Source organism: Ailuropoda melanoleuca, chromosome 20 (assembly GCF_002007445.2).
Source record: "Ailuropoda melanoleuca isolate Jingjing chromosome 20, ASM200744v2, whole genome shotgun sequence".
Taxonomy (NCBI): domain Eukaryota; kingdom Metazoa; phylum Chordata; class Mammalia; order Carnivora; family Ursidae; genus Ailuropoda; species Ailuropoda melanoleuca.
Window position 1 is genome coordinate 2687291 of NC_048237.1, and position 26247 is coordinate 2713537.

The following is a 26247-nucleotide window of genomic DNA, read 5'->3' on the forward strand; positions in this document are numbered from 1 at the left end:
CTAAGGTGTGTACCGGCCCTTACACCTGTGCCCACCTGCACCCGTGTGAGAGGCCAGAAAGAAACGAGCAGTGCTTGGCTTTGGTCCACACTGCCTGTTGATTCGGGCTCAGTGTCAGCCGGCCCTATGGTCTCAGGACCCCCTCTCAGTGAGGTGCTGACCACAGAGGCTGAGGTCAGACCTGGGCCACCGCCGACTGGGCCTGGGGCTCCCTGTGAGTTACTTGTATGGGGCTGGCCAGAATGGGACCTGTGCCAACCCCTTTATGAACCTCCACCCCCAGCGAGCCTTGAGCCTCTCCTGGTATCAGAGGGAAATTCAGCTGGGAGGGAACGGAACACCTTTAACCCCTGCGGCCCAGAGCCGGGGTAGGAGGAGGGGGGCTTCAGCTCTGACACTAAAATTCTGTGTCTCGGCACAGGGAATTGGCTCACCCTTCTGGTACCTTTGTTTTCTCTCCTTCTGACCAGGGCTCAGGGAGGACACCTCACCTCTCTGGGCCTCGGCTGCCTCCTCTGTAGATGTGGAATGCCCTGGCTCTCACAGCTCTGACACAGGGGCGGGGCCTCCCTCCTCCCGGGAGCTTTAGGACAGCCCCTGGCTGGCAGCGGCGGGAAGGACAGGGCGCAGGCAGAGTCTGGCGTTCACGTTTATTACAGGTTGGCAAGAGTGAGGTTCCTGAGGCGTGTCACTCCTCCTCATGCAGTTTTTGCTGAGAAAGGAATAAAAGGCGTGAGGTGGCAGCTGGCAAGAGGGAGGAAGGGTGTGGGGAGGAATCTCTAGGGCTTTCAGGGGCCTAAAGGGGAGGCCTTTAGAGGGAGAGGTTCTGGCCTCAGGGATCTTGGGTCTCACAGGGCTCCTTGTAGTTTAGGGAGTGGGACTGGGCTTTCTTCAAAAGCTCCAGTCCGTATGCGCTGCTCAACCAGGAAGGGGATTCTCAGGTATGGGTGCTGTGGGACCCCCAGGTCTGTCACAATATAGGGTAAGGAGGGCCCATTCTGAGAGGCACTGATGCTGGCGGGCATGCTGACACGGGGCAACTAGTGAGGCCCAGCGGAGGGACCCACCTTGGCGCCGATGTCCCGGCTCTTGGCCCGCAGCTTGTTGACCTGGGACTCGGCGATGTCCGCCCGCTCCTCGGCCTCATCCAGCTCGTGCTGCACCTTGCGGAACTTGGACAGGTTGGTGTTGGCCTGTTCCTCCTGCGGGGGTTCAGGACGGGGAGGATGAGGTGAGAGGCAGGAAGGGGGGCGGCGTGGAAATTCCCGGCCTCCCAGTCTGAGGGATTCCCTGTCCCTGAGCCAGGAGCTCAGTGCTCTCGCCCCTCAACTATGTTCCTGCGACGGCCTTGCCGAGGGTATCCTGCTCCTGGCTGGCACCCTCCTCAGCTTGCCCAGCACGCAGAATCCTGCATGGCCACCCACTGCCCGAGATGATTTATGTGCTGTCTGGTCCTCTCCCATTCAGAATCCAGCCTCACAGCCCCTGCCCAGCTCTGATGCTGACAGAAACTCCCGGCTCTGGGGTTTCTGCACGTGTGCTCATCGACACCTTACTTTCACACTTTTCTGCCCACCCAGTCCTGTGCCCACCCAGGTCCACAATTCCACAGCCACCTTCTAGCCTTCGGCACTGTGTGGCTCTGTGGCCCTGCTTAGCGGCTCTACCGCCTTCTCTCCGGTCTGCTGGTATAGGGGTCCTAAGCAGTTTGTAGGCATCGCTTTTGCTCGCTCAGAGCGTCTGATCCAGCTCTGAGCACGCGGGACACGTGAAACGGCTAGTCCCCATGCCGGGGCCGACGCCCGTTGGCTCCCACACATGGGAGGTGTGTTGACAGAAAGTGGAGAAAACCATGAACTCACCGCCTCCTCGGCCTGGCGCTTGTAGGCCTTGACCTTCAGCTGCAGCTTGTCCACCAGGTCCTGCAGCCGCAGCAGGTTCTTTCTGTCCTCCTCCGTCTGGGGGTGGGTNGGGTGGGTGGGAGAAGCCGACTCGGGGGAGGGGCAAGTGCAATCACTGTCCCCTCCCTCACCTTGGTCACTCTTCTCCCCAGGCCTTAGCTGCCCCTCCCTCCCTCCGTTGGGCCCCAGGTCCTCAGTCCGGATCTAAAAAGCAAAGAGGGCTGTGGCCCTAGAGCTGGAAGTGGGGCAAGGGGCCCAGAACCAAATGGAATTCTTTCATCTGATAATATGGAGGCATTGAGGCTGTTCCAGCCCCAGCTTGGAGAGCCACAGACGCTCTTGGCCAGTGGTTTTAGAGTGAGTTGAGAGGACTAATGAGGAACACAGGATGAAGGGGGTACTGTCACAGTCAGACCATTCTAACCTATCATATATATATTGTACTGGGCAGATTTGGGCACCAGGATCATTGGCTCTAATGTCACCTGATCATGTCTATGTCATCATCATTGTATGTGCTAGGGTGCCACTCCCACTTAGGTGCATGATACACCTGCTGTTCTCCAGCTGTATCTCTTTCTCGTGCCTCAATCCAGCTGTCAAATGGACCAATACCCCCTTTCTCTGTCCTTCCTTCCCAGGCGCACTGTGAAAATAACAGGTCAAGGGCAAAAGCTCTGAGCTACAAAGGTGCAGGTCTTAGAACATTTTGGGATCATCCTTCTCTAAGGCCATCTATCTGTTGTCCCACAAGTTCCATAGAAGGTCTGAGTCTTTTCCCATCTGTGACTTTTATCCGGAAAGTTCCATACTATGTCCTTCCCTCTTGGGCCGGTAGAAGGATTCTGCGGACTGTCCTAAAGCCTTCATGGCACTTTGGGTTCTTAAAAAAGATCCCGAGGAAATGCTGGTTAAAAGAGCTTTCAGGAAGTACAGGCAGGTTCTCCACTCGCTAGACAAAATCATGGACTCAAGCCAAACGGACTCAAGGGAACGTGAAAGAAAATTAATCTAAAGACAGCCTCTCAAGAAGTAGGTGCCAGGGGGTTGCCTGGCATTCCCGGACAGTGGCTGTGCGTGGGGCCCGTGTGGGCCGGGAAGGGGGGCAGGGGAAGCGCATTTACATCTACTCTTGACTGCCCCCCAGAGCGGCCACCACGCCCGCACCTGGTAGGTCAGCTCCTTGATGCGACGCTCACTCTTCCTCATGCCCTTGACCGACTCCACGTTGCGCTTCTGCTCGGCCTCCAGCTCGTTCTCCAGCTCCCGCACCCGGGCCTCCAGCTTCTGCAGCTGCTTCTTGCCGCCCTTGAGGGCGATCTGCTCGGCCTCATCCAGCCGGTGCTGGAGGTCCTTGATGGTCTGCTCCATGTTCTTCTTCATGCGCTCCAGGTGCGCGCTGGTGTCCTGCTCCTTCTTCAGCTCCTCCGCCATCATGGCAGCCTGCGGACACAAGAACGGTCTAAGAGAGCAAGGCCCAGGGCCCCTTGTCCTTCGAAGGTCACTGTTTTCCTGGCCTGGTGTTTGTTTCCCAAGGCCCGCCGCTCCCACTGCTGCACGAGTCAGCTCGCCAAGGCTCGNAAGGCTCGGGGCCTGGCCTGTGGTGGGGGCAGAGGGGAGCGGGCACTCACGTCGGTGATGGCCTTCTTGGCCTTCTCCTCGGCGTTCCTGCACTCCTGCACCGCCTCTTCCATTTCCGTCTGCAGCTGGGACAGGTCTGCGTCCATCTTCTTCTTCTGGTTGATGAGGCTGGTGTTCTAGATATAGGTAGAGAAAACCATCCAATATATCCTTTGTTACTAGATTCTCCACCTTTATCCACAGAAAACTAAAAGTAGTCATTTTTAATTTATTTTTTATTATTTAGTTTTCAAGATTTATTTATTTGAGAGACCGCATGAGTGGGAGCGGCAGAGGGAGAGGGAGAGAGAATCTCAAGCAGACTCCATGCTGCACGCAGAGCCTGACATGGGGCTCGATCCCATGACCCCAAGATCATGACTTGAGCCACAAACCAAGAGTTGGAGGCTTAATGGACTATGCCACCGAGGCGCCCCCCCCAAATTAGTCATTTTAAAAGAAATGTCTTGCTTTTGTTTATTCCTTGTTCATCTGTTGTATCTTTGTTATCTTATATTCCATGTTTTGTATCTCCTTTTCTTTTTCCTATGAAAACAGATATGTTATATCTAAAATTACTCAGCTCTGAAGAAAGACTTCAAGCAGCAAAAAGTCTGCAGTTCTACTTCCGAATCTTTAGTTAACGTGTCTATTCAGGAGCGTGAAAATAGTTCAAGGAAAAGGGGAACAACTTTTTTACCAGGATGATATCCTGGAAAGGATTAGAGTTTCAGAAAGAATGCTGTGGAGTAGGGAGGAGGGGAGGGGTCCGTGCATGATGTCATTCCCACATGTACTAGATTACAGAAAAGCGCCCCATGGGACCCTGCCGTGGATGGCCACAAAAATTCACTGCGGAGAACAGCTGGTGACAGGGCGTACGGGACTGCGGAACAATGGCGTTCCATCGAGAATTTAGTTTGTATGTGGATGCATTTGTGCTCCTTTAAACTCCCCAGATCTCGTCTTGACAGAGCCAGCTGGAGGCTGTCCTCTAGATCAGGGAGGCCAAATTCCAGCAAGCATTGCACGACTCCCAGATTGGTGACTTTGCTGGACACCCCCAACCAATCACGGCACCATCAGCTCTGAGATGCAGGCCCCCTGCTCAAGGGAGTGCTTCCGGCAGCCAGGACCAGCACAGCAGGGATGGCCCAGGAGATGAAGTCCTTGGCCATCCCTCACTCAGGGCCTCTGGTTCAGAGCTGCCGGCGGCCTGCCGGGCTGCCCCTCGGCGCGATCTCCGTGTGGCCCGGGCCGCTCACCTGGGAGTGCAGCAGCTGCACCCGCTCGCTGGTCTCGATCAGCTCCTGCTCCGCCAGCTTCCGAGAGCGCTCGGTCTGCTCCACCACGGCCCGCAGCTCCTCCAGCTCCGCCTGCAGCAGGCTGCTGCGCCGCTCCACGATGGCGATGTTCTCCTTCAGGTCGTCGTTGGCGCGCACCGCGTCGTCCAGCTGGATCTGGGTGTCCTGCAGACCGGGAGGGCGGGCACGCCACAGGGGTTGGCCGGGTGCTGGCGGGGAGCATCAGGAGGGGGTCGGGACGGCCGGCGGGCTGTCCCCGCAGGAGCCGGGAGGAGCCCGCTGCCCGAGCCACCACCGCCCAGCGCGGCCGCGTGGACGCCAGCGCGCGTGCGCGTGCGGCGACGTCCCGCCTCGGGAGCGTCCCCGTACCTTCAGCAAGCTCTGCAGACCCTTGACTTGCTTCTGGGCCTCCGCGGCCATGCGGTTGGCGTGGCTGAGCTGGATCTCCATCTCGTTGAGGTCGCCCTCCATCTTCTTCTTCACCCGCAGGGCCTCGTTGCGGCTGCGCGTTTCCGCGTCCAGCGAGGTCTGCAGCGAGTCCACCACCCGCAGGTGGTTGCGCTTGGCCTGCTCCATCTCCTCGTCCTTCTCCGCCAGCTTGCGCTCGATCTCCGCCTTGATCTGGTTGAACTCCAGCTGGGCCCGCAGGATCTTGCCCTCCTCGTGCTCCAGGGAGGCCTGGCAGGGGGTGGGGAGAGAGGGTCCGAGGCCCACTGTCAGGGCACGGGGCGAGGTGGGGAGGGAGGCCAAGTAGACGCAGGGTATCAGCCAGGACTACAGCTTGGAGAGGAAGGTCTGCGAGAAGACTCAGGAGGTGGGACCTGGCTCCCAGGATGCCCCGGGCTTCCTCTGTCGAGAAAAGGGCTTGGACCGCCCACCTGCCAGGACGGTCTAGTGCTTACACGCATAATCCTGACCTTCTAAGTATCATGGAAAAGGGGGAGGTTTTTATAACCACATATGCAAGCTTTATTTTTGTCTCCTGGGTCACTTACCCTTCAGTGAAAAAAGTTAGAAGCCCCAAACTCAGGGCTCTCCCTAGGTTCTCCAAAAATGAACAATAACAATAGCAAATACGAATTATGTGCTTAAGTTTTTGACCTCATTTAATCTTAGTAACAATCATGCATAAAATCTTATGGGTATGTACAATTAATTCCATTAGAAATAAGAAGAGGTTAAGAAACTTGCCCAGTGACCAAGTGGAGGTCCTGAAGCCAAGTTTCATCCTCAGATCTGTGTGAGTCTGAAGCCCACACTCACACCTACTGTCTGAGGGGTTATTACGATGACCGTATTTCAACTTTATAAACATGGTAGGAAACACAACCTTTTGGCCTGTGACCAAACTGTGATGTTTTCCCTGGTGCAGACCTTGGCTTTGGAGGCAGTCATGGGTTAGTGGGTAGACTGAGAAAAAGGAGCTCATAAATTTTGTCTTAGGGTCAGTGTCACCCCCCGGGGTGAAGGAGAGTGGGGAGTCAGAGATAAGAGGGGGTAGGTAGGAGGGGGTACAAGGTAGGGGTGCAGGCAGAGCCAGGGTCACCTCAGCCTCCTCCAGGGCCGACTGCAGTTCCAGTTTCTCCACCTCCAGCTGCTTGCGGACCTTCTCCAGCTCGTGTGCATTCTTCCCTCCTTCTCCCAGCTGCTCGGTCAGGTCGGAGATCTCCTCTGGGGGTCAGAGGGCCAAAAAGCTCAAAGCCTGAGCTCTCCCTGCGCCAGTGTGGCCCTCCCTGCCCCCAGCCCCTCCCTGGCGTCTCAGGCCCCAGCGCACCCTGAAGGTTCTTGTTCTCCCGCTTGAAGGTCTCCAGATGCTCCAGGGACTCCTCATAGGCGTTTTTGAGCTTGAAGAGCTCTGTGCTGAGGGAGCGCGCCTCCTTCTGCGAGGACTCCAGCTCCGACTGCGACTCCTCGTACTTCTGTTTCCACTCGGCCAGGATCTGTGGGGACCCGGCTCACTGTGCAGCCCCCGGCCCCAGCCCCAGCCCCTCCCCGCCCCTCCAGGGCCTGCCCAGGCCCCTCGGCGGGGCTCAGCCTCCTCCCCGGCCCCCCAGGAGGAGGTCCCTGGCTTCATGGTGATGCTGGCCTCCCTGCTGTGCCCCTGGTGGAGGCCGCCAGCCCAGGCCCACCTTGTCGAAGTTCCTCTGCTTCTTGTCCAGGGCCGCGGCGGCTTGCGTTGGAGCGCTCCACGTCCACCATCAGGTCCTCGATCTCATTCTGCAGCCGGTGCTTGGTCTTCTCCAGTGAAGAGCACTTGGCATTGACGGCCTCCACGGCCTCCTCGGCGTCCTGCAGCCTCTGGGCCAGCTTCTTCCTGCCCGGGGCGGTTAGCGTGTGTGTGACTCTACCTGGGAACAGCGGGAACCACCTCCTCCCCAGACCAGGGTGACCCCGTCCACCCCCCACACCCGTCCTTGGGACCCTGAGCAGCCCTTCAGGCCCGCGCCCCAGCCTTGAGGGACCCGAGCCTGCAGGCAGGTGGAACAGAGCGTCCTCCCCGTGTGTGTAGGGGCATGTGCCTTCCCCACACCAGGCTGATCGACGGAAGCTCCTCTGACCGACAAGCTTTTTGCTCGTCTTATACGTGAACGTCAGGTATAACCCGAGCCAAAAGCTCATGCGTCACAGGAAGTGAGTCAGGGCCAGCCAGCTTCACTCAGAGGCCAGGATCCAGGCTCCCTTTCAAGCAGGTCTATTAACCCCACCCCAACTTCTCCCACCCTCTTCAGGTCTCCTTCCCGTGCCCACTTGGCCTGCCCCCACCCCAGGTCCTCCTGCTCCTTCCACCTTTAGAATCAGGGTGGTGGGCCGCCCGGGACTCACTTGGCCTCCTCGAGCTCCTCGGTCCTCTGGATGGCATCCGTCTCGTACTTGGTCCTCCACTGGGCCACCTCTGAGTTGGCCTTGGACAGGACGCGCTGCAGCTCGGCCTTGGCCTCCGTCTCCTCCTCGTACTGCTCCCGCAGCAGGTCACAGTCGTGCCGGGCTGACTGCAACGCGTGGGCCAGCGCGTTCTTCGCCTGCGGGGGGGGGGGATGGGCACCGGGAGGAGGGCTTATCTCCCAGGAAGGTGGGAGGGAATGCCCCCCCACCACCATCATTCTCTAGATCCTTTTCAGATGCGTGAACTTCAGACAAGCCCAGCCTTGCTCCTTGGGGTGAAGGCTGGTGTGGAATCTCAGCATCTCGGAGTAGCTTTCCAGCTTGCCCACCCCACCCCTTGCAAATAAGGAAAGAAGCATTTGATGATGTTCAGGTGTGGCTTAGCTGGAGGATAGAGGAAACTAGACTGGGGGGCCTTTCCACCACAGACAGAGGCTTCTCTCCAGCCTCCGGGCTCCATCCCTGGTGTTGATGTAATTTACCCAGGGCTGCCATCAAGCCTGTCCCACTGTCCCCTAGCTGGGCCTCACCTTGCCCTCCTCCTCCAGCTGCCTCTTGAGGTCCTCCAGCTGTTGGGTGTAGGAGAGCTTGCCTCGGGTCAGCTGGGAGATCAGGGCCTCCTTCTCATCCAGCTGCCGGGACAGCTCACCTGGAGGTGGGAACAAGAGAGAGTCTGTGGGCTGTGGAGGGCGGCAACTGGTGCCTGACCCTGGGGCTGGTGCAGGGCCAGTTAGGGGCACCCACCATTCTCGGTCTGCAGCTTGGCTCGCTGGGTAGTGAGGTCATTGAGGGAGCGTTGGGTCTCTTCCAGCTTTGCGCGGTACTCATTGGCTTGGTCCTCCAGTGTCCGGGACACCTTCTCCAGGTTTGCCTTCAGGCATAAAGGGACAATCGATCATGGAGAAGGGGCAGGGTGGACAAAGGAAGGGAGGGCCAAGGTGGGGAGAGCACAGGGTGCAGGGGGGTGAAACGGATAGGTGTGGAGGGCGCAGTCTGAAAAGGGTGCATGAATTAAAGGACGGAAGGTGAGGAGCTGTGGGTGGAGGCAGGGAGGGTGAGGGAGAGAGCAAGACAGAGAGCAAAGGGTGATGCAGGAGTGACAATGGGAAGACAGGGCCGAGAACGTGGAAGGAAGGCCGCTGTGGGGGAAAAGGGGGAGAGGACGGTGATCAGGTGGCCCACCTTGGCCTTGATGATCTGCTCCATGTTGGAGGTGACATCGTCCAGCTCCAGCTTGAACTCGCTCTTCTCCTTCTCCAGCTTCTGTTTCACGCGCTGCAGGTTGTCGATCTGCTCGCTCAGCTCGGCCACGCTGTCCGCGTGCTTCTTGCGCAGGGCCGCCGCCGTGGCCTCGTGCTGCAGCGTGGCCTCCTCCAGGTCCCGCCTCATCTTCTGGAACTCGGCCTCGCGCTTCTTGTTCATCTCGATCTGCACGGACGTGGCCCCTCCGGCCTCCTCCAGCCTCTCGCTGATCTCCTCCAGCTCCCGGGACAGGTCTGAGCGCAGCTTCTCCGCCTTGGCCCTGGCGGTGCGCTCGGCCTCCAGCTCCTCCTCCAGCTCCTCGATGCGAGCCTGGCCCGGGACACGGAGGGCTCAGACCCACCGCCCGGAGCCGCCCATCGGAGCCCCCACCCCAGAGCTCTAGAACATTCATGTCCCTCTAGAGCAATGGGTCGTAACTAGGGAAAGTTTTGTGCCGAAAGGAATAGTTGGTGATGTCTGTACACACGTTCGCTTGCCATCTAGTGGGTGGAGGCCAGGGGTGCTGCTGGACATTCTGGAATGTATAGGCCATCCACAGCAATTTGGCCGAAGCTGAACCCTCAAGGCATTTCGACTCAGTCTGAGAATCAGCAGCCCTGAATCCTGAGAATCTGTGTTCTGATGGGGATTTGGAGATCCTGCGAGATCCTGAATCTCAAAGTTCCCACAGGTTCACTAGGCTCTGCTCTGCTAAACGTCAGGCAGGAAAGCCCACGCTTGTATCTTACAAATATTTGCAACAATACGCCTTAAGACAATCAAAACTTTTGTAATCTTCCAAGTTCAACACAAAGTCCCGGCAACCATATTCTTCACTCTCTAGGGCTTGCCTTATTTATGCCTGGGCTCTGTTCCACCTTGACTATTCCCTTCCAGGCCAGGTGAGTACTAGCAGGTTGCCCTTATCATCATCATGCCCCTATCTCATTTTTTGGCCTTAGCCTTGGCCTGGACTAAATTGGGAAAATGTCCCATCTGTCATTTTGGTCTGTTCCCTGACCAGCCAGGAGCAAAGGGGAGTATCGATCAGTGGGATCCCTGCATCGGTGCTTGTGGATGTATTAACAGGATGTGGGTGGGTGGGTCCTGGGAGCAGGAGAGAGAGGCCCACCATGCCTCTGCTCCCAAGATGAAGAAGGTGGGACTGTGTGGGAGAGCTTGGGCAGGAAGAAGGAGGAGCCACAGCCTGTTGCCAAGACCTGGTGAGGATAACAGCACTGTTGTTGAGGATCTAAGAGCCAAAGAGTTTGTCTCGACCCGAACAGGAGAACCTGGAGGATGTCCTCATGTTCTCGCTAAAACCCAGAGGAGCACTCTGGGAAATGGGAGGGCAAATTATCACCAAAGGCAGGCTGGCCCCTGAGCAGCTCCTCACATGAGTGGAACTGTGTCCATGCATCACTTGGAGCCCGGAATGCTGGGGGGGGGGGTCAGCTGTCTCCAACAGCCACTGTCTGACCAGCAAATCAGAGGCTAAGGCCCTGCCCCCAAGAGCTGATGCCTGTTGTCCTTGGGGCCACTCTGTCCAGACCTGGCCATGGAGCTTCCATAACTATAAGATGGGGGTGGCAGTGCCTGCCTTCCTTGCTTCCAGGGCTCTTCTGACAAACACAGGACGAAAAACTCATTAAAATTCAGGGGTGCACTAAAAGTAAGGGAGACTGTGCCTATTAATTTATTCTCCGCCTGCAGAGGGATGAGAAGGCCATGGAGAAAACAAAAGAACACCTTTTTGCTAGTGGCTGGCTGACTGCTAGCTGACAAAGTGGTTTTAGAAACATTATCTCCCCTAGTCCTCTGTAAGGCAAGTGTTATTGTCTCATTTCACGGATGAGAAGAGAATTGGAGGCTCGGCAACGGGAAGCGACTTGCTCAGGGTTGTAGGAGTTGACTGCCTATCATGGAATCAGTACCTGGGAGGAGTATGATCAGAGCACCCCATAAGGAGGGGCTCCATGAAGGCCCTTCGCACCCCCATGCAGAGGGGAGAAGTACCAGAGGAAGGGTGAGATGAGAATCGAACCCTGTCATTTTCACTGGAGCAAAATACCCACGAGGCAGGGCGCAGGTCAGCAAGACAGCCCTTTTAGTAGGCTTGTTTGCCTCCCCCAAAGAGCCCGCTAAAATAAGACATTGTTGCTTTAATGGGTGAAGGCCAGTGTTCCCCAATGCTGGGGGTGGGCTGGTGGGGTCTCCAAGGCTGCCTGGGGTTCTAGATACTGTCTAGAACCCTAAGCAGCGCCTGCATCCTCAGCTCCTCACCACTGAGCTCCCCATTGACTGCACCGCGAAGAACTTCACCTGATTCTCCTTCAGTTTCTTCTGCAGCTGAAGGGCCAGTGCCTGTTCATCCTCAATCTTACTGTTCTGCTGATTAATGTCAAACTCTTTCCTGGAGGAGAAGCGGGGGGGCGGGGGGCGGTGAGTGACAGGTGGTCTTCCTTCCTCTGTATCCATTCTCTTCTCTTGCCATGGCACTCCAGGACCAGTCCCCTCCCCACTGCCCAGAGGGTGAATGCAGGAGGGCCGTTTGACCTCCTCATTCACACTGTGCCCAGGACGGTCATGGCCAGTGGGGGTGCAGCACCCTGTGCTCTAACCCTCAGGCCAGACATCTCCACTAGCCCTCCCTGGCCAACCCAGGCTCCTACTTCTTGATCTTTTCTTCCAGCTGCTGCTTGTCGTTCTCCAGGTCCATGATGCTCTCCTGGGTCAGCTTCAGGTCGCCCTCCAGCTTCCGCTTTGCTCGCTCCAGGTCCATGCACCTTCTTCTCCTGCTCCAGGGACCCCTCCAGCTGGTGGGGAGAAGGTAATAAACAAGGTGTAGAAAACCTGAGATCCACAGTGTAGGCTCTTCTTCTTCCTTCTAAATTCAAAGCCCAGTGAGATTGGAGGGCAAACCATCAGAGAAATCCCTGCAACTACAAAAAATTCTGAACCCCACCTTGTGAGGAACTGCAGAGAACACAGAAGCCCCAGGGGTCATAGAAGTTGGTTTAGGTATCAGGAACCCCTTGGCCATTGATGTTGCCTGCAAAATCCTGACCTGAGAGAGACAGAGCATGGCTCTTACTACTCACATCGTCCACCTGCTGCTCCAGCTTGACCTTGGCCTTGGTCAAGGTGTTGACCTTGTCCTCCTCAGCCTGAAGGTCATCTAGGGCCTGCTGGTGGGCCTCTTGCAGAGCCTTCTTCTCCTTGGTCAGCTTGGCGATGATCTCATCTAGCCCAGCCATCTCCTCTGTCAGGTTCTTCACCTGTCAACCAAGAACCCGATCCTCTTTAGGGTCAGAGGTCAGAGGTCATTGGCCTGGAGACATCTATGGGGATGTCCAGTGCCAAGGACCAGGACCACACCGTGGTCTAGGAATCCTGAGAAGACCTGGGCTGGGGCCAGAAGGAGCTGCCCTCACCTTGTTCTCTGTTGCGTGCTTCTCCTTCTCCACCTTGGCCAGCGTCAGCTCCAGGTCATCAATGTCCTTCTTGAGCTCGGAGCACTCGTCCTCCAGCTTGCGCTTCTTGGCAGTGAGCTCCGCATTCATCTCCTCCTCGTCCTCCAGCCTCTCATTCATCTCCTTCACCTTGGCCTCCAGCTGGATCTTGTTCTTGATCAGCTGGTCGCAGCGTTCCTCTGCGTCATTGAGGTTATCTTGTTCCTGGGAGAAGAGGACAGAGAGGAGAGTTGGTGATTAAAGTGAGAAGAGATCCAGCATCTTAGCTCCTGGGGATGAGATGGGCTATAATCCAGGGGAGGAATGAAGAGACCATCGTGTGGCCTCACCGCCTGCACTTGGAGCTGGAGGTCGTTCTTCTCCTGCAGCAGGGACACCATCTTCTCCTCCAGCTCCTTGCGGCGAGCCTCCGACTTCTCCAGCGCCTCTNTGCCTCTTTGAGGCGTGCGAACTCCTCCTTCATGGTGGCCATCTCCTTCTCCGTCTCCGCGCTCTTCAGCAGTGGCTTGATCTTGAAGTAGAGCTTCATCCACGGCCAGTTCTTGACCCCCATGAAGGCCCGGATGTTCCACTGGATTACCAGCAGGGCGTCCCTGGCAAGGAAGCACGGAGGCAGGAAGGGGCACTCTGAAAGAGCCCTTCCCAAGCACGGGCCCAACTGCATTCGGCTCCCAGCCCCTCTAAACAAGCTCATAGGCACCTGAGGGCAGGAGCCCTGTCTTGTTGCCTTGATATGCACCCTCACTCCAACATTACCACACTGAACGTGGAGTTGCTCAATAAATATTTATTAATTAATGCAATGAAAGGGCAATTTATGTCTTCCCTACTGGGGCGTTAGTAGTAATGAAAGCTACACCACTCTTTGAGTGTCCACTAAGTTCAGTGTTTCTAATCCTATAAGAACCTCAGATATGTTAAAAATTATATTTCACATGTAAGAATATCTATAGTATATATGTNTAAGTGTCCACTAAGTTCAGTGTTTCTAATCCTATAAGAACCTCAGATATGTTAAAAATTATATTTCACATGTAAGAATATCTATAGTATATATGTAAGTTATGAAGCATGAAACAAAATGACGATTCATGAGCCTATCAATCCTTCAAACAGCAACTAAAGCATTGCCGGTGTTGGCTCTCCCTGTGTGCTTCTCCTCATCCCCTTTCCTGGTCCCCCTAGCAGAAGCAGTCATGACCCTGAATCTTGTGTTTTTCATTTCCTTACTTTTTCAAAACATACTTCAACCATATATGTGTATGTCTTTTTTTTTTAAGATGTTATTTATTTATCTGACAGAGAAAGAGAGCACAGCAGGGGGAGCAGCAGAGGGAGAGGGAGAAGCAGACTCCCCGCTGAGCAGGGAGCCGGATGTGGGGCTCGATCCCAGGACGCTGGGATCATGACCTGAGCCAAAGGCAGATGTTTAAGTGACTGAGCCACCCAGTCTCTTTAAACAGTATGTCGCTATTTTTTATTATCTCTGAGTTTTATAAAAATTGCATTACACTACATGTATCCTTCTGTGACTTGCTTTTGCTCACTCAGCAATATGCTTTGGAGGTTCAAACATATTGTACCATGTGGTTGTAAGTCCCTCCTTTCATTGCTTTATACTATTCCACTGAACAACTGTACTATTATTTACCCATCCCCCTGGAGATGGAAATTGGAGTTGTTTCCAGGTCTTTGCTATTTTGGCCAATGCTGCTATGAAGATTCTTCTTTGTCTCGTGCTGTACATATGCAGGAGTTTCTGTGGGAATGACTCGGGAGTGGAATTGGAAGGTATACAATTGTCCATCTTTTTTGGGGGGATCTCTATGCCCAAAATGGGGCTCTAATTCATGACCTCGACATCAAGAGCTGCATCTCTATGGACTGAGCCAGCCAGGTGCCCCTGCGATTGTCCATCTTTAATAGATAATGATAAATTGCCTTTCAGGAGGGTTGTGCTAATTTACATACTTGTAAGCCATGGGTCAAACTTCTTGATTTTTGTCAAGCTAGTGTTTTAAATGGTTACTCATTCTTTAGGCGGATTTTTCTTTTTTAAAAGAATTCAGAATGAGACCCCGCGTGGTGAAGTCACTTGCTCAAGCCAGCTAGTAAGTGGTGAAGGCAGGATTTGAACTCAGGTCTCTGAGTCACACCAGTTAGCTCTGCTTGTCTGCCTTTTACATCTCTGGGAGAGCCTCGCCCTTTCCCTCGCCTCACCTGCGCTCCACCATCTTCTTGAACTCAATGCGCATGAGGAGGCCCCGGGCTTGGGCCTGGATGCGGGTGATGATCCGACTCAGCCTCTCGTCCCGCATCTCCTCCAGCAGCCCCAGCAGCCCCGCCTTGAAGAACACCTGCGGGCAAGAGGGCTGCAGCCTCAGAGAGGGGTAACCGGGGTGGAGGAAGAGGGTAGGAGGCTCCCAGGGGAGCCATCACCCATCTATCCTAGACTTCAACGTGAAATATGAAAAACAAGACAGAAAGGAGGCCTGGGTCCCAGCCCTTGGGTTAATACAGGAAGCCAGGAGTCGGAGGCCTTCTTTCTAAACTCCCAGCTGCTCCGCTCAAGGTGGCTGCACATCCCGCAGCTCCACCCCGGGGGGCTCTAGACCCACCTTGGTGTGGCCGAACTTGTACTGGTTGTGGTCAATGTCCAGGGAGCCCAGAAGCTTCTCTGCCCCTTTCCTGCTGTCAATGAACTGGCCCTCGGGGATGGCTGCTGGATTCAGGATGCGGTATCTGGAGAGACAGGTGCCCCGAGTCACCCACGTTCTGCACCGATCTGCTCTGCCCACAGCATCCGGGGCCACCAGTGGACTCCCCTCCCCACCAAGTCTGCGCGGGCTCCCCCCCGTCCCTGTACCCACCTCTGCCGGAAGTCCCCGTAGAGGATGCGGTTGGGGAAGCCCTTCCTGCAGATACGGATGCCCTCCAGCACCCCGTTACAGCGCAGCTGGTGCATGACCAGGGGGTTGTCCATCACCCCTGCAGCGGGAGGAGAGGAGGAGACGGTGTCAGCCTCAGGGCAAGCGGATGCCAAGCGCCCTCCCCAGACTAGACCCTTCCGCATCACTCACCTGGAGCCTTCCGTTCATTGGGGATGATGCAGCGAACGAAGTGAGGATGCGTGGTCCTCAGGTTGGTCATAAGCTTATTCAGATTCTCCTGGGGGTGGATGAGAGTGGGGAGTCAGGAGCCACAGGGACCATCCTTTTGGTCCCTGAGCCCTGGGCCCCTGACAGCCTGTCTCCAGAATTCTCCCGGGGACCAAGAGTTGTCACATAATTTAGGATGTGAGCTCAGGCTTGTGTAGAACATTCATGCTCCAAATGACCACCCAGATCCAGCTTCTTTCCTCCCCAGACTCAGAGAAGCAGATTAGGGCGACACAGCCAAAGGGTTGGGCCTGCCCACCGCAGGCCCCCCTAGCATCTCTGGGCCCTTCTTACCCGGTGGAGGGCTGACACTGTCTGAAAGGATGAGCCCTTTTTCTTGCCTCCTTTGCCTTTCCCGCTGTCCCCTAATAACAAGAGAAGGGATGAGGAGCCAGAGTCTGAAAGCGGAGGAACCCTCAGGCAGGGGCAGGGCTCTGCCTCTCACTAGCGGTGTGACTTCACAGAGTGATTCTCCACGTCTCAGTGTTCCCACGAGGAGAACAGTAATTGCCTCTAAAAGCTGGGAAGGAGGTTAGGCAAGCTTGCTTCCCCATAGTAGGTGCTGAGACGGTGTAATAGTATGAGTGCTCTCCCCCCCTTCATGCTTGCCTCTTTCCACGGTTTACCTTCCTTCTTGTAGTTCTTCCTCCTCATCCCAAGCCATACCCTTTCTCTTCCTTCTCTGAACGGGACACTCACCTGTGCTACCAGATGTTCAGTGATCTATGCTGGGCCCGGGGCAGTGGTGCGTGTGTCACCCTCACTCACCTCCAGTTGTTCACAGTCTTGAGGAGACACTCGACACGTGCACCAATATCCATCACACCAAGTGGGAAATGGCCCTTCTACAGATCAGCTGCAGAACGACTGCTGTGAGATCTCCTGACCCCCATCCCATGGCTTGTGGGCTCCCTTCTGCCTCTAGAGTCCTGTGCTTTGAAGCAGTGGGACCCTGGCCCCTGGCAACTTCACAATTGCTCTGGCCCAGTGCAGGGGCTGCCCTCTTACCGACATCAGCAGAAGCGTAGGAGGAGAAGAGTGTGGCCATGAGCTTGAGGGAGGACTTCTGGTACAAGCCCACCACCGTCTCGTTGAGCGGGTCCTTGTTCTTCTCCAGCCAGCCCAGGATGTTGTAGTCCACGGTGCCGGCGTAGTGGATCAGGGAGAAGTGGGCTTCCTGCTTCCCCTTGATGTTGCGTGGCTTCTGGAAGTTGTTGGACTTGCCCAGGTGGTTGTCATACAGCTTGGCCTTGAAGGTCATGTCAGTGGCCTTGGGGAACATGCACTCCTCCTCCAGGATGGACATGATGCCCATGGGCTGAGAGCAGAGGGGGAAGGTAGAGAGAGCATCACTGCGTGCCCTCTCTGGTTGCCAGAGTCCCACACCTGCCAGAGGAAAAACTACAGCCCAGTAGAGCTGGCAGGCTACAGAGCGTCTGTGTAAGCACCTCTTGTCCCAACATAGGAACCTGATATTCTCAGAATTAACCTAAAGCCGATTCTATTCAGATCTGGCCTATAACCTCTTTCTGCCTCAGTGGACCTCGTGAAGCCAGCCGCCCTGCCAGGTCCCCAAAGCCTTGCAGCAAGTCCCTTCTTCTTGGAAGCCTCCTTGCCCCAGGAACAGGTGTGTGTCAGAAGTGCCAGACTACGGGGCAGGCCAGACCTCTGCCTATCGGTGGGATGGTGAGAGGGGTCCATGTTCTGCACAGCATTCTGCCCTTCAGGGAGTATGGTGGCTCTTGACCTTTCTTGGGGCAGGAATCCTAATGACAATTTGATTAAACTTAAGATGCCTCCCTGGAAAAATGCATGTAAACACGTGTGCATGTGCACACGTGCGCGCGCACACACACACACACACACACACACACTTTTCTATATAATTTCCAGGCAATTCTGAGATCTCTGGAAGAGCAGCACCCTGCAAAGCCACCCAGAGCTTCTGGGAAGCTCCCACTTTCTGAAGGGCACTGGCTGGCTGGGCGAGGGAAGTTATTCCGGGCTCTGGTCTGTACTAGCAAAATGCAAAGCGAGCACTGGGAACCTCACACCAGCTCCGTTCCCGTCTCCTCTGAGTCTATGGACAAGAGGGGCTGAACACAGGCTCCTTCTCAGCTATCAGGAAGAGGACGGGAAGCCAAATGTCTCTAGTGTCAGCCTAGGATCTTTCCATGGATGACGCTTCTCATGGGCTGTCAGCGGGCCAGGAGTTCTCTCACTACATCTCCTTCTTCAGACTCTGGGAGGTGACCGCCATACAGGACAAGGTCTTACGTCCCCGGAGAGGAGAACGGGGCTCATCCCATGTATGCCGGTGACTTCACAGCGGCTAGAAGCTGGGTCTGAGAGAGGCTGGGGATTCTGGGGACTCTAGCGTCTTGGCTGTAGAAGGGACCATGCTGCCACTCTGTCTGGGACGCCAGGCAGCAGGGGGAGGCCGCACCTTCTCGATGAGGTCGATGCAGGCCTGCAGGTCCATGCCAAAGTCGATGAACTCCCACTCGATGCCCTCCTTCTTGTACTCCTCCTGCTCCAGCACGAACATGTGGTGGTTGAAGAACTGTTGCAGCTTCTCGTTGGTGAAGTTGATGCACAGCTGCTCGAAGCTGTTGAACTGCAGGGGCGGGGGCGGAGCGGGTCAGCCGGGCAGGGGCCGGAGGGGCCCGTGGGGTCAGCCCGGTCCCGCGCCCAAGCCCAGCCGGGGGTGTGGCTGGTCCCCTCCCCCATCAGGCCAGGGAGGGGAAGCTCCCCTGGAAGACGGGACGAGGCGTCTGCCACCCCGAGCCCCACTGCCTTTCCCGCGAGTGGCCACGATGGTCACAGGTGCGAACGAGTGAGGCGCATGTGTGCCTGGGCTCCCCCCACTCACATCGAAGATCTCGAAGCCGGCGATGTCCAGGACCCCTATGAAGTACTGGCGTGGCTGCTTGGTCTCCAGGGTGGCATTGATCCGTGTCACCATCCAGTTGAACATCTTCTCGTACACGGCCTTGGCCAGTGCCCCGATGGAGTAGTACACCTGCTGGGACATTCTGCCCCTTGGTGACGTACTCGTTGCCCACTTTCACCCGAGGGTGGCACAGCCCCTTGAGCAGGTCGGCTGAGTTCAGCCCCATGAGGTAGGCGGACTTGTCGGCATCTGGTGGAGAAGGAAAGAGGTAAGCAAGGACTTTGGGCTGACCCTCTTTTCCTGATTCAGGGCCAGAGCCTTTCTGAAGCATTGCGTCCAACGGCTCTCACTGAAGAGTTGCAAATCCAGGCCTGGAAGGGCACGAGGCTTGCCAGGGGCACGTAGCCAGTGTGCAGTCAGTCTGGAGCCTAGACCTCCTAGTCTGCCCAGAACCTCCCACCACCTAGCAGCTCCTGTCGCCTCTGTCTTTAACATCTGCTCAGTGTCCCTGGTCCAGGCCCTTGTCTAGCATTGCTGTGAGCATGTTCTCCTGTCTCCAGGGCAGGGACTGTGGCTGACAGAGGAGATGTGCTCTGCTCCCTGCCTCCTTTGCGCCCATCCCAGGATCTGATCCAGGACTGGACCTGTTCCACTCTTAATCGACGTGTTGACCAACTTGAAATCAAGGTTCCTAACAGCATGTTAGGCGCCCGCACCCACCCCAGCTCTCCACCTGTGCCATCCAACATACAATCTCTATTTAGAGGAAATCAAGAGGAAACTCTTGATTCAATTTCAAGAGTTTTGTGATAGCTGATGACATGCTATCATGAAACCCAGGCTTGGCATTCTGACACAGAGAAGGGGTCCTTGAAGGTAGGCTAAGAGAAGTGTTTTTGGGCATTTATCTAGGCCTGTTCACACCTTGACATCTCCTTCTCAAAGAATTCTTATAACAGCCCCAGAGTGATCTAGAAGGACAGTTCCATTTCACTAAGGAAGAGACTGAAGCCCAGCGAAGTATGAGACATATTAATGCCAAGCTATACCCTGACCCCGGGCCTTACCTCCCAAGCAGAACCCGACACAGGGCCTGAAAGGGGCTCATCCAAGGGCTGGGCACCCTCCACGTACACACTGCAGTAACGATCGAGATGTGCACGGCTCAGAGTCTATGCTTTCCTGAGCTTGGGTGAGTCTTGGGCCCAGGAGGAGACATCCCCAAATCACTTCCGGCCAGTGCAGCTGGGGTTGCAGTGTTGGCAGGACTGTGGGGGACCTCTCTGTCTGCCCACCTCTCAGACATCCTTGCCCCTCTCTGGCTCTCACCCCACCCATCTACCCCCACAGGCCTCAGGTCCCCAGGAACCAGCCTGTCTGGGGACAGTGGGTGGCCTCTGACTAGGCTCTAACGAGAAGAAAGCCTGGAGGTAGGGCTGGGTGGTGTGAGGGCCCTACTCCTGGGAAGACGTACTGCCCTCTGACCACGTGCTTTTCATACTTGTGGTTTCCTCCCACTTTCTCTATCATGGTCCTAACAACCTTAATAAACCAGGTCGTCAGCCTAGCTCTTCAAGAATTGTTGAAAAGTGCCACTTTTGGACCCAGCACGGGAGACCCTGCTCCCAGCGGACTCTCTCCTCATGACAGGTGAACACACAGCACCTCAGGCCTTTTCAACACCTGCCCGCACCTTCGGTGCCATCCGGCTCGGCCTGCTCTTCCCGCTGCTTCTGCTTGAACTTCATGTTCCCGTAGTGCATGATGGCGCCCGTCAGCTTGTAGACTCCAGCTTTCTCCTCAGGAGTGAAGCCCAACACATCAAAGGCGCTCTAGGACAGGGCAAGAGAGGCAAAGACGGTGGTTGAATTGGTGGTGCAAGGAAGCCTCGAGAGCTCTCACGCTGCCTCCTCACTCACATCCGTGGCCACGAGCTCCTCGGAGTCATTGATGGAGGCCACAGACACCTCTCCCTGAGACACGAAGGCGTAGTCGTAGGGGTTGTTGGTGACCAGCAGCATGTCTGTCCAGGCAAGGAGCAGGGCAGGGGACAAGGGGATGGGAGAGGGCAGGGGATGGGCAGAGAAGGGTTGGAAGAAGGGCACGGTGGGGGTGGGGCAGGGACAATGGAGGAGAGGACCAGGAACAGGGAGAGAGGAGGAGAGTCAGCAAGGACCAGGCAGAGAATCCAAGACATGAAAAAGTAGGCAGGGGACTGGGGAGGGAGGACAGTGGGAGAGTGACACCTGGGAGCAGGGGAGGCACAAAGAGGAGAAGGGGAAACAACCAGGAGGAGGAGAAAAAATATGACAAAGAGCGGGAAAGGAGGCAAAGGAGATGCAGGCAGATCTGAGACAGGGAAGGAAGAGAAGACCTGAGCAGACTGAAGGAGGTGGGAGGTGAACAGGGGCAGGTGAGGAGAAGGAAGACACCCACCCTGCCTGGGGAGGGCAGGGGGGCATCGAGGCATGGGGCAGGCTCACCCAGCAGCTCTGGCTTCTTGTTGGACAGGATCTGGTAGAAGATGTGGTAGTTCCTCTCAGCCTTCAGCTGGAAGATCACCCGGGACTTCTCCAGGAGATCTGAAGTGAGGAGAAGGGAGGAAGGCAGGTAAGGATGGGGAGAGAGTCGGTCCAGCAAAAGGTGGAGATTAGGGGAGAAAGGCTCTTATAGCAAAAAAGAGAGCCAGGGGAAGAGGAAAGAAGATGAAGAGGGAATGCTGAGATAGGGTGGCCTGGCTGGGAAAGAAGGCAGAGGCGGAGGACACACAGGGGTGTGCAGGGCTTCCTGCCATACTCACAGGTCTCTATGTCTGCAGAAGCCAACTTTCCAGTGGCTCCAAAGTGGATCCTGATGAATTTCCCCTGGAGGTGGATGGGAGAAAGAGTCAGGGAACTGGCCAGAAGGGACAGAATGAGGATCTTGGACCTCAACACAACCCAGAAAGCCCTGGATAGTTCTGGAAATGTTAATGACCTACTTGGTGTCCCAGTTTAGTATCAGTAAGACAGGGAAAAGGATGCCTATCTCTGTATTACTAGGTATCTCTGAGCAGAAACAACAACACGGGAATGAACACAGATATGATGCCTCCTGTTTGTAACTCTGCTATGATCTCATTAGATAAATGAGATAAAGGAACTGGAACTTAGAGAGGTGTGGGGACTTGCTGGGCAGTGGGGAGCTGGGAATTGGCTCCAGCATCTATGCTGTCTTCCCACTTCCAGTGTGGAAGAGCTTTGGAAAAAGTCATTCGGAAAACCTAGAATGTGACAAAAATCAGCTCCATTATTTGGCTATGGAATAGCTACGGTGACTCTGGGTCTCTTTTCTTGAGTTCTCAGACCTCAGGGAGCCAGGCTGAGTCAGGATGGTTTGAGAGTGTGTGTGTGTGTGTGTGTGTGAGCGCGCACGTGCGTGTGCACACACACACACGCTCGTGCACATGTGCACACTCGTTGATATCCCAAAGCCAAATGCAGGATGGTCAACTGGATGTAGTGACTGTTGACAAAACAGCACCCCCTTTTCTTGTCAAGGCCAAATGAGGCCAGTTGGCAGCTGTCAAAGGCACTCACGAAGCGGGAGGAGTTGTCGTTGCGTACGGTCTTGGCGTTGCCAAAGGCCTCCAGGGCGGGGTTGGCCTGAATGATCTGGTCCTCCAGGGTGCCCTGTGAAGGCAGCAGAACCCCGTTTATCTTCTGTCCACCTCCAGCAGTGGGGAGGGCAGGGGGTTGCTCTGGTCCTGGGGAATGGGGGTGGGGTCGGATGGACTGCAGGTGGGTCTGTCCTTCCAAAGGGCCATATTCGGTCATCAGAGTGTGTGTCTCCTGCCAGGAAGGTCTTGAGCGCTGGGCTCAGTGGTGCTATCCCCACTGTTCCCTAGGGCAAGGCTAGAGGTCACCTGGGTCAGCCTGCCCCCAGGTCCCCTCTGCTGAGCCTGTGGCCCACCCCATACCTTGTTTGCACTGCCATTGTCCTTCTTGCTACGGTCACCTATGGCCGCGATGCTGGCAAAGTACTGGATGACACGTTTGGTGTTCACAGTCTTCCCTGCACCGGATTCTCCACTTGAGGCAAGAGGGACCCATGAGAATCCAAGATTTCCCCTGTGCTCTATTCAGAGTTCAGCCCACTGCACCCTCCTCTCTCAGAATCCCAGCCTTCTAACCTCCTCCACCAGCGCCCAGGGCCCTGCAGAATTTGCATATCATTGTAGGTCACCCCGACCCCCCGTCTGAGAGCCCAGCTCCCCTGCACTCCTTGCAATCACAGCCTTAAAACTTTCCTCCCCTCTGCACCCCCAGGAATCAGCCTGGGTCCCCACCAAGTCCCTATGTGGATGGATGGCGTTTGCTCACGTGATGAGGATGGACTGGTTCTCCCGATCTGGAAGAGAAAAGAGGAGAAGCAACAGGGTCAGGTCCACGGGGACGGGGCTGAGGGGGCACAGGTCAGGGCTGCCAGACTCACCTGTCAGCATGTACTGATAGGCGTTGTCGGAGATGGAGAAGATGTGGGGCGGCGCCTCGCTCCTCTTCTTGCCCCTGTAGGCGGCCACGACCTCGGCGTTGTACACCGGCAGCCACTTGTAGGGGTTGACAGTGACGCAAAAGAGGCCCGAGTAGGTCTGGAGCAGGAGAGAGTGAAGGCATGAGGGGCTGGAGGGGGAAGGCTGGGGCAGGTGGTGACAGGCAGGGGAGTCCCTGGTCACCCCAGCTGGCTCCTCTCTTCCTGCAGCTGACCAGGGGTAGGAAGGGGGCAGAGGGGAGCTGGGTCCCTTGGGAGAATTCTGACCCCCTCGCCTTGAGAAAGTTGCCCCGGCCTACTTTTTTTTTTTTTTTTAAGATTTTATTTATTTATTGAACGGAGAGAGACACAGCGAGAGAGGGGACACCAGCAGGGGGAGTGGGAGAGGGAGAAGCAGGCTTCCCGCTGAGCAGGGAGCCCTATGCGGGGCTCGATCCCAGAACGTTGGGATCATGACCTGAGCTGAGCCGAACGAAGGCAGACGCTTAACGACTGAGCCACCCAGGTGCCCCGTGCCCTGGCCTCCTTTGGCCTCCATCCAGGGCTGGCTTCCTGCCACGCGCACTCACGTAGATCATCCAGGCTGCATAGCGCTCCTTGAGGTTGTAGAGCACGGCGGGCTCGTGCAGGAAGGTCAGCATGGCCATGTCCTCGATCTTGTCGAACTTGGGCGGGTTCTGTTGCATCACCTGGTCCTCCTTCACGGTCACCGTCTGAGGAGGGTGCATGGGCGGGGATGACCACACTCCCACCAAGACCCTTGCCAGTCTGTGCTCACCAGCCTCACCCAGCTACCTCTTCCCAGAACACGGGCCGGGACCTGGCTTCGCTCCCCCAACTCTCCCCTGGCCAGTGCCCAAGCCCTGCCCCATAGCTCCCCCATAGTGCTTTCCCCCAGACAACTTACTGCTCACTGTCCCTCCCATCCTAGGGTCTCTGTGTCTTGCCAGTGCCCCAGGGCTTGTGCCCACGAGCAGCACCTTTCTGTGCCTGCTTCAAGCATCTAGGGGCAAACTTGGCGAGGCTGGCAGCTCTCCAGTCTGCGCACACACCTTACCCTGAGTCCTGGGGGCGTAGCTGTGGGCGTCAGTTGCTCAGGGCAATCCTTGCCCTGCTGGAAAACATCTCACCCACCATCCCTCCCCTCCCCATTGGTCACCATCAGTGTGGTTCGATGGGCACCTGTCAGTTCACCATGCCCTAAAGCCGTCAGATCCTGTAGGTAGGTGTTCTAGTATTGTTTTTGACAGCGGAGGAAGCTGGAGCTAGATTAATTACATGGTTTACCAGTGTGGTAGAGAGCCAGTGGCAGAGCTGGGACCAGAGTCAAAGCCCCCACAGGCTGTGACCTGTTGTTGGGACCCAACATTCAGTCGGCACGTCTGAAGGCAAAAGGCTGTGAGCTGCTGCTAATGACCAGTGGCCATTCTCACGGCTCGCGTGAGGAAGCAGGTACTGAAGACTTCTGAGCGCTAGTCACCAACCCCAGGACTGAGCGTTCAGCTCAAGAATTCCTGCTTTTTGTGTCCATCTGGGTCAAGAGTTTGCTCTGGGTTTGTGTGAGGTGGGTTTGAGGGAGTTGACCCATAGAGGAAACTGAGGCACAGAGAGGAGGGATACACATTCAAGAGGGAACTTTGCTTAATGCTGTTCCTCTGTCTTCCTTACCTCCAAGACCCCACTGGTTCCCCGAGGCAGACACCAGTGGAGGTCCCCCCACCCCTACCCCAGCATCCTCTCCGGCGAAGGGCACGCATCCCTGCTGTGGTACCCTATTACACCTGTTCAGTCCATCTGAGAAATGTCAGAGTTCTCACCCAAGTGCCGGCTTCCTCAAGGGGCGTGTCCTGCCCTCCTGCGGGCTTCGGCTCTTCTCCAGAGCCCTCGGCTCGTACGGCAAGTGCCCCCCCGCAACCCCCCATCAAACCTTCTCTCCCTTTCCCTGGCACTATGCCCCACACACCTTGCCATTTTCTGTCTCAGCAGTGACCTTGCCCCCCTCCCGGGACAAGATCTTGGCCTTCACAAACTCCTCCTTGTCGTCGGGCACGAAGCACTCAGTGCGGATGTCGAAGGGCCGGGTCTGGGCCTCCAGACGCTCCTTCTCTGACTTGCGGAGGAACTGGGCTGCCGCCCCAAAATCGGCCATCTGGGCATCGGTCATTTTGGTGCTTCTCTGCAGCTGAGACAGGAGGGCCCAAGCCTCAGTGGGTGGCACTGCCCTCCGCTCTCCCACTCCCAGCCATACCTCCTCACCATCTGGCCCTGTGGTCTTCCCTACCACCGAGAAGATCCCGGCCTGGCTCCCCTCCTCCCTGTGCTTTGCCTTCTGCGTCCCTTGCCCTCTGACACAATGCTGAAGGAGGATCTCTAAGGGTCTGCACGGGGCAGGATTGGCTGGAGTTTAAGGCGAGGTGCTGAGCTGCCCGCTGCCTGGTCTGGCAACCTGGCTCCCATGAGAAAATCGGGGTGGTTCTCACCTGGTTATCTCTCCACAGAGAATCCTAAAGACTCTGGACCATGGGTAGAGCCACCAGCCACGAGCCACAGGCAGGCAGAGGGAAGACCAGATGAGGAGAGAGAACAGTGGAGAAGGGCCATCGGGGAGAAGTGAGCCAGGAGGAGCCACCCAAAGAACCGGACAAGCAGGACAGGCCGAAATGGGGAATTGGGGGGAGAGAGAAGAGGCAGAGTCAGTAAGGAAAGGATGCAGAGTTAGTGAACATGCCGGGTGGAAGGGGGGTCGGAATTGGAAGTAGAGAGAGGTGAGGAGATTAGAACACGCAGCCAGGAAGGAAGGGCGAGGGGGACAGACAAAGAGGTACCAGCGTGACAAGTATTGACAAAGACCAGGAGACAGAATAAAACCAGACAAAGAGCAGAGAGGCCTCCAAGGAGGGAGGAGGATGGAGACAGCATGGAGGATACAGAAAGTGGGGGGCAGCAGAGGCAGGGAAAGAAAGGCAGATTGGAGGAGAAAAGAGGTTTCTGGCTTTTCCTTGGGAAACTCCCCCTCTGTCAGTGGGAACTTCCCGGGGTTGGAGCAAAGCAGTTCTAGCAGAACCCTCGGGCCTCAGACCAACCTGCACCCCACTCCCTGAGAAGGCAGAATCCCTCAAGGTTGGGGCTCCGAGGACTAACCACAGAGTCCCCCAAACTCCCTCTTACCTGGTTCAGAGGAGTGTCTGTCTGTCCTGGGGAGCCATCTCCTTTATATCCTGCTGCCCCCACCCCCTGCCTAAA

At 56.2% G+C, this 26247-nt stretch overlaps 1 protein-coding gene across 1 annotated transcript; it reads right to left on the bottom strand.

The window, feature by feature from the left end:
* Positions 1-626: 626 nt before the first annotated feature.
* Positions 627-25183, bottom strand: MYH6 (myosin heavy chain 6). The gene is given in 41 exon segments (XM_034648522.1): positions 627-712; positions 1068-1202; positions 1863-1958; positions 3069-3344; positions 3533-3658; positions 4787-4990; positions 5195-5503; positions 6372-6496; positions 6600-6765; positions 6955-6996; positions 6998-7139; positions 7649-7845; positions 8239-8357; positions 8453-8579; positions 8891-9280; positions 11273-11363; positions 11623-11733; positions 11735-11766; positions 12052-12228; positions 12385-12627; positions 12753-12851; positions 12854-13016; positions 14644-14780; positions 15042-15165; positions 15294-15411; positions 15504-15591; positions 15876-15946; positions 16590-16899; positions 18028-18198; positions 18454-18609; positions 18611-18723; positions 20168-20306; positions 20394-20497; positions 20958-21056; positions 21275-21338; positions 22053-22145; positions 22433-22544; positions 22836-22863; positions 22948-23104; positions 23574-23717; positions 24968-25183. Coding segments are annotated over 41 exon segments (5823 nt in total). The 5' UTR covers positions 25169-25183; the 3' UTR covers positions 627-688.
* Between the last annotated feature and the right edge of the window lie 1064 nt (positions 25184-26247).